This window comes from Rhinichthys klamathensis, unplaced genomic scaffold, assembly GCF_029890125.1.
Source record: "Rhinichthys klamathensis goyatoka isolate OS25496 unplaced genomic scaffold, OSU_Roscu_1.1 h1tg000029l_1, whole genome shotgun sequence".
Lineage (NCBI taxonomy): Eukaryota > Metazoa > Chordata > Actinopteri > Cypriniformes > Leuciscidae > Rhinichthys > Rhinichthys klamathensis.
Genome location: NW_026606579.1, coordinates 2,906,368 through 2,913,659, shown reverse-complemented (window position 1 = coordinate 2,913,659; position 7,292 = coordinate 2,906,368). Strand labels below are relative to the sequence as shown.

The 7,292-nt window shown below is 41.6% G+C and overlaps 1 protein-coding gene across 1 annotated transcript; it reads right to left on the bottom strand.

Moving 5' to 3' along the window:
- Positions 1 to 1,333: 1,333 nt before the first annotated feature.
- frs2a (fibroblast growth factor receptor substrate 2a) lies at positions 1,334 to 5,921 on the bottom strand. The gene is made up of 5 exons (XM_056245276.1): positions 5,777 to 5,921; positions 5,128 to 5,314; positions 4,883 to 5,020; positions 4,643 to 4,806; positions 1,334 to 2,527 (listed from the first exon to the last, which is right to left on the bottom strand). The coding sequence occupies exons 1-5, from the start codon at positions 5,840 to 5,842 to the stop codon at positions 1,580 to 1,582; spliced, it is 1,503 nt and encodes a 500-aa protein (XP_056101251.1). The 5' UTR covers positions 5,843 to 5,921; the 3' UTR covers positions 1,334 to 1,579.
- Positions 5,922 to 7,292: the final 1,371 nt, after the last annotated feature.

The window sequence follows — 7,292 nt, the reverse complement described above, 5'->3', positions numbered from 1 at the left end:
AGAGGCGCTCAGACACGCTGGAGTCTATCCGGCGGGCAGTGACGCGTGTCTTTGGTCGACAGATGTGAGCGTACAGCTGAAAACACACACACACACGCACACTAGCGCTCTCCTTTGGGATCACGCTAGCAGAAGGGCTGTGGAGTGAGAGCGAGTGTTTAAAGTGACTGCAGTGAACCATGTGATTCTAGAATACCGTAGCGAGCATCTTTTATTGCTCTCAAGTGCAAAACGAGTGACTTACATCAATGAAGTAACCACATAAAAGACGTATCTCGAACCCTTGGATATTTTTGAAAAGGAGAGAAAAACATCACAGCATTGATGAATGAGGTCTGGTAAAGCGTTTAGTGTTTCCTCATCTGTACCTGGGTCAGACCTGCGCTCTGAGCGGTGGGCGTATGAAGGCAGGTCAGAACGCTTGCAAAGTACAAAACAATATAGTACACACACTTAAACTGAGTGAATCTCACAAAACCTGTCACACCTAGATCATATTTCATCCTGAATCTAAAGAAATACAAGCTTATATTTGCATAACGAAAATGAACGTTGTTTTTTTTAAAACCATTTAAGAAGATATTCTGCATTTTCAAGCACATTCCTATGAATCCATAAATTCATACCCGAGTTTTTATGAGGAGGAGGGGGAGATCAAATCTAATAATACTTATTAATCCTTCTAAAAAATAATAGTAATTGGAATCAGCAGTTACATTTTTAAACAGCTTCAATGTCTACGATAATAATCCTAAATCCTAAAATGACTGAAAAATGAGGATTTTAACAACCTTAGTGTTCAATTAATACAGGTTTTGGCAAAAACAAAAAAGTTTTATAAAATGATTTACCTTTAAACCATTTTTGAAGAAAAGGGTAATAACATTCTGGAATATTATTACAACTTCTATTTGTATACATTTTAAAATGTAATTTATTCCTGTGATGCAAACCTGAATTTTCAGCATCATTACTGCAGTCTGCAGTCACATGATCATTCAGAAATCATTTGAACAATTTGGTGCTTAATTATTACCATTTATCATTTACCAATGTTGAAAACAGTTTTTGCTGCTTAATATGTTTGAGGAATGTTTCTTGAGCAACAAATCATCATATTAGAGTGATTTCTGAAGGATCATGTGACACTGAAGACTGAAGACTGAGTAATGATGCTGAAAAAAAACATCAGCTTAGATCACAGGAATAAATTACAATTTAAAATATATTCACATAGAAAAGTTAAAAAAAAATTTTGTATCTTTGAACAAATTAATGCAACCTTGTTGAGCATGAGAAGAACATTAGTGTATGTATGTGATTAAATGTGATGATTTCGATTTGTAGCTTCTTTTTTATTGCCATACACCAGTTCAAATGTACAACACTCCACATATGCTGTATAAAAATACGACCAGAACCGACGGGTTTGCTGGTATGAAAATAGGGTAAATGTGGAATATAGTTGTTTATTTCTTTAGATATCTCAGTGAAATGTGACCTGACAGGTTTTCGTGAGATTCGTCCAGCATTCTGGGACGAGTAAACCGACTGGTTTGCTGGATCAGTGCTGGTCGGGTCACATGGGCAGGTCGGTGCTGTTGTGTCGAGTTTTCCTGGATGTGCCGTCATCCCGTGGCTGTGCTTTCTGCAGGCTGGACATGGCAGCCGTGCGCTCTATGTCGATGACGGCGTACAGCTCAGTCCGGCGCGTGGGGGTGGGTGGTAAGGGTGTGGTGGGTGTTTTGGGGGTGTGAGGTCCACTGGAGTCCGACACTTTGTCCATTTCCACCTCAATGTAGTTGAGCTGCCGGAGCGGGTCGCCCACCCCGAGCCTCCGGAGGTCAAAGCTGAATACGGTGGGCTGAGTGCTGGAGAGTTTGTGTGCGCTGAGCGGCACCGTGACGTTCTCCGTGTTGACGTAGTTGTGCTGGGGATCGAGGGGATGGAAGCCGTTCAGAGAGGGCGACTTGAGATCGTCCTCGTCCTCCGCCTCGCTGTTGGGTTTGCGTGTTTCCCACACGGGCGGCAGCGCCGGCAGGTTCTCGTAGTTGAGCAGCGCAGTCCGCCGTTGGGCTGAGTTGTTGGCGTTGTGGGCGTCGGGAAGCGGTACAGGAGGTCTGTTTCGTCTCGCTCCGGACCCGACCACACCGTTTTGCTGCTCGTGCGGCGTCTCTTTGCGCTCATCACTATCGTACCCGGTGTCACAGTCTGTCGCAAGGCCTGTGCAGCCATTCACTGTCTTTGCAGGAGAAGTGGCGTTATCTGTACTAGAGCCGGGCACTCCTGCGTCCTGCTCGCTGAGATCTTGCGGGCTCTCCTTGAGCAGCATCTGTCTCTGGACAGGCGTAGGGCCTAAAACAAACTTTACACCCTCTGAGTCCAAAACCACGTGCGGCTCAGTCTCATTGGCCGGCGTTGGGAGTGCGCTCTCGGGATTGGACGTCCGGAGCTCCAGAGGGGCGTGGCCACTGCTACGACAGCGCCGCTCCTCTTGTAGACCCGTCGTGTTGACGTAAGTGTGCACCTGCACAGACAGTACATTCATCAGAAGAAAAATATGAATTAAGAGTTTTACATTTTCTTATAAAAATGCGAGGAGTGCTTGTACGCACAAAACCTGCTTTAATAACATGTCATGACATTTTTCATTCAAAACATTCAGTACCGGTCAAAAGTTTGGAAACATTACTATTTTTTTAATGTTTTTAAAGTCTCTTATGCTTATCAAACTGCATTTATTTGATAAAAAAATCTGAAAACCACTAATAAAAAATATTATTACAATTTAAAATATATTTTTTTCTATTTTTAATATACTTTAAAATATAATTTATTCCTGTGATCAAAGCTAAATTTTCATCAGCCATTACTCCAGTCTTCAGTGTCACATGATTCTTTAGAAATCATTCTAATATGCTGAATTGATACTCGGGCAACAAATGAAACCTTAATGTAAACAGGGTTCTTGCAGGTTTCAGTTTGTTACATTTAAGACCTTTTTAAGACCTTTTAAGACCATTATGTGTGAAGTTTAAGACCAACACGACACATAAATAGAAACATTAGAATGATCCCAGAAATTCTTAAACATATTTTAAGTTTGTAAAATACACACACTGACTGATGTCTATGGAAGCGGCAATAATAATCCTTTCCATTCTAATAAGACGACACGTTTTATTCATATCAGATACACATTGTGTAAGTAGCTTTACATTTTAAACTATTCTTCTCCCAGTTCTCCGGCCACTTTCATGTATTTCATGAGAAGTTGAGGAATTGACGTGTTGTAAACTAACATGGCGCCGCCCATCGCACAAACAGCTGATTTGTGCTGACACCTTCATAACGATCAACTAACGCGATCGTTATGAAGGTGTTTAAACAACAAAACACATCCACTTGCACATATTTGACAATCGGAATATCAGTGTTTCATGTTATAGCTAATACATTTGTGAATATTTTGAATAGAAAAGGGAAAATTACATCAAAGCAGATCATCATTCATTCAGCACTGTTGTGGTTGCGCTGTGTCACGTGACAAGCAATGACGCGTCACCATGGAAACATTAAAGTGACAGGTTCTAAATAACGGTCGCCTAGAAAAACTCACGCTGGGGGATCAGTTCGAATATTTTAAATTTACGAGTAAAAGGGTTAAATACAAAAACAACAAACAAAAATAAACACAAATTAACAATGGTAAATTATTTAATGTATTTATTCTTTTTAGTAAACTGTTGTTTTTTGTTAGAAACTCACGCTTACGGATGACGTGGTCGTTGAGCGCCCTCAGGCGACCGTTATGATTACATTCAAATGACTACACAATTTACAGATGATTAACGAATATTTTTAAATCATCCACCAAATTATCATCTCTTTCTTGCAGTTTAATGAGTAAACAACGAACATCAAGACATACGGTCCGCTCATGGTGTTAATTAGATCTCTCTTGATGAAGTCCGCTATACCAAATCTTGCTATATAAGCGATCTTGTTCGGTCCGCACGTAAACGTTTTCGCAATGCTCGAGCGCCTTCACACCCAATGTCCCTAGCTGTATTATCTTCTTGCATATTTTGCAGCGAGCTTCATATCTATTGCTAGGGACAGCTTGTAACCAGCTGCAAAACTCACCCTTATCGAGCCAAGTCATGTTAAACACACACTTCCCGTCCCCATGATATTTGAAAACTACGCGCTCGACGACAGCCCCGACTTAACGTTGCAACTTGCACGAATTCGGCGGGCAGGTAGCTAGTGAACCAACTTCCTTCACTTTATTGGCGGCGCGGGTTACATACCGCCACCTACTTTACAGGAGTTATACCTGCAGTGATCACGCAATGGGATTATCACATGGGATTATCATCATCACGTAGCCTACTAGAAAACAAAACAACCAACATTTTATTTTCGGCGGACAACGCTTGACCACAATTAACAAAATTAACGAAGGTAAGAATTTTAAGACTTGGGTAAATTAAATTTAAGACCTAAACTTGTGTTTTTTAGACTTTTTGAGGCCTTAAATTTCACTTTCTGAATTTAAGTCTTTTTTAGACTTTTTAAGACTCCGCGGGAACCCTGTGTAAAGTGTTAGCCTGTGTTTTTAAGTGAAGTGCGTCTGTACCGTTTCATCATTGAGCAGCAGTGGGTGTGTTGATTCCTCCCCTACTGATGGTAACCTAGTGCTGCCCACTGAAGGATGGCGACTCGAAGGGCGCGAGGACGCGTCGCCAAATGACGGGTAACGGCCGATTCCATTGGCTACTGTTGGGACAGAGTAACCAGGAGCTGTAGAGAGAGTGATTGAAGAGTTAGTAAGAGAGTCCAATATGAATGTGAAAACTGGAAGTGTGTCTGTTCTTACTGGTGGGAGTGTGTGGCGTCACTGGAAGCTCAGGCTCCAGCACTGGTTCCTCCACAACACTGATGCTGTTGTTGTGCATGATGTCCTGCAGCATGTTAAAGATCTCCTCGGCCCGTGTACACTTGAACGCGAATATCCCTGAAGAGGAGTGAAGAATGAATGTGAATGACACAAAGCAACAAATATCAGTCATACAGTAAAAGCAGATGTGATGGAGAGAGACTAAGTAGGCTCGTGAGCCTCACCTTGACCGGTTTGGCAGCGCCGGCCGCTCTCAAAGGAGAAGAGGTTGGAGTCATAGCCATATCGACGCAGGCAGAGGTAGGGCCACTTAACGGCGTCTCGTTTGCGCGTGTGCAGAATGAGCTCTTCCTCCGTTAACTCCATCACGCCCGAGCCCAGCTCATTACCATCATCATCCACGTTTATCACCTACAAACACACACACACACACCACTTTCAGCATCTGCACAGTGTTAAAATAAATCAAATAAAAATACAACTTTAGCTTTTTTTGGGTCACTACATAATTCGCATATAACACTGTTATTTCACAGTTTTGGGATTACTTTTAATTTTCCTACTTCATATTTTAGAATGATGAGTCTAAACTGCGTCCGAACTTCTGCCTGGTAGTAAATGTATGTGGCATAGTAAGAATCTAGCCTCAGTAAACACACGTTCTTCCATAGACACACACAGAGGCATCTTGGGTAAAGTAAGAACAGTTTCTGATCCTCTGAGAACACAAAAGCTGATTTATTTTCTTATTAGAGCATTTCATGATTTGGTATATTAATAAAAATGAGAACTTTACTCTCTGTAACGCATGGCATCTGTTCACCGCAGTACATGTGTGACAGACAGACACCTTCAGACCGTTTCGTTGCTCACTTTGAATTTGTTGTGATGGTTGTCAGGGATGATCTCTTTATCGGGACAGCTACAACAGCTCCCCATGGCGCCTTTAACACACCATTGGCCCCCTGTGCAAAAGAAACGATGTGCGGAGAGAAACAGTTGAGATGGAAAAGTACAGGGAGATCACACATGTTGTGTTTGCTATGCTGTTGTTTATTTAGAGGATGGTAAAGCCAAAACATCCATCTGTCCCATTTCTGTAGATGTGTGTTAACTGTGATCGTCCAGCAGAGAGCGCTCCAATGCTCACCTACATCCAGCTTCACAGCTCAACATCGCACTTCCAGCACGTGTGCGTGTGTGTGTGAGGGAGAGATCAGCTTCCTGTGGAGGCAAGAACACACAAAACACACTTAGGAACACATTTTGTCATCATGCATATACTGTAATTTTCGGTGAATGAAGCACAGAGCCATTCTTTCCCGTCTCTGGCATAATTAAGCCCTACCGAGTCGTCAGAGATGAGTATATATAAAGATCAGAGATGTACACATAAGATACTAAGTTCAGGATAAACTAAACTTTTTTCTTTTTTTGATGTAGTAAATAACAAGAAAATACCATTTCAGTCTTTCTACTTCAAAAGTTTACCGTTTCTTTGTCATTGTGAAATTAACTAGCAATTCCTGAGTGAAAATTGTTTCAAAGCAAATCCAGTTTTTTTTTCTAGTGTTGAGGATTTAAAACAAGCGTAAGCAAAGACCGGATTTTGACTCGAGTCCCCCGGCCGCCCTGCACATTTATAATTCATGCACACACTTCATTTACATGAACATCGAGAAATACTTCCCAGATCATAACAGCTGTTTGATTTCAATACCATTTTCACCGGTTTAAACGAAAGGATGTTTTTTTGTGTTGTGCACTCGATCTTGCTGCTTTTGTTGTGCCCGATTTCTCTTTCTGTGATCAATAACATTGCGACTTACATCATTTGAGTCTGTTTCAGGGGTCATTAAGAGGTCATGCACTCCAGCTACATAATGAGTGATATATGGATGATGTGCGAAACTCAACTGTATAATTAGGCTAGTTTCAGGTTCAGGGGTTCATCAGATCCATTTCTTGGAAGGCTTTTACCAAGACGTGTCTTTGCGTTTAAAAACTGCTGGACTAATGCAACGGCATCTTTAAAAAAGGCCCTGTTTACACCTGGAATTAAGATGCGTTTTGGTCGATGGGATCACAAGTAGACGAGGGAGACAGTCCCATTTACACCTGGGGCCTCATTTATAAAACCGTGCGCACGCACATCCTACGCATTTTTCCCTTAATAAATCACAATCAATTCTAAATGTAGCGCAGCTTTTGCGGCTTCATGTCACGCCCATAGTTGCCCATAAATAGTCCGTGAAACGCCCACAAGTTAATATTCATCGATTGCGAAATCATGGCAAACATAGAGAGGAAATCAAAAAAACGTAACTTCATTCAATGTGAAGTAGAAGTTATCGTTGGCGAGGTGGAAAAGAGGAGAAAAATGTTGTTT

Bases quoted from the DNA above. Each gene is read 5' to 3' on its own strand.
- frs2a (XM_056245276.1), bottom strand. From the start codon at position 5,842: ATGGGGAGCTGTTGTAGCTGTCCCGATAAAGAGATCATCCCTGACAAC. The intron at 5,315-5,776 runs GTGAGCAACGAA...GTGTGTTTGTAG, and splicing joins ACCATCACAACAAATTCAAA to GTGATAAACGTGGATGATGA. The intron at 4,807-4,882 runs GTAAGAACAGAC...CTCTCTCTACAG, and splicing joins GACGCCACACACTCCCACCA to CTCCTGGTTACTCTGTCCCA.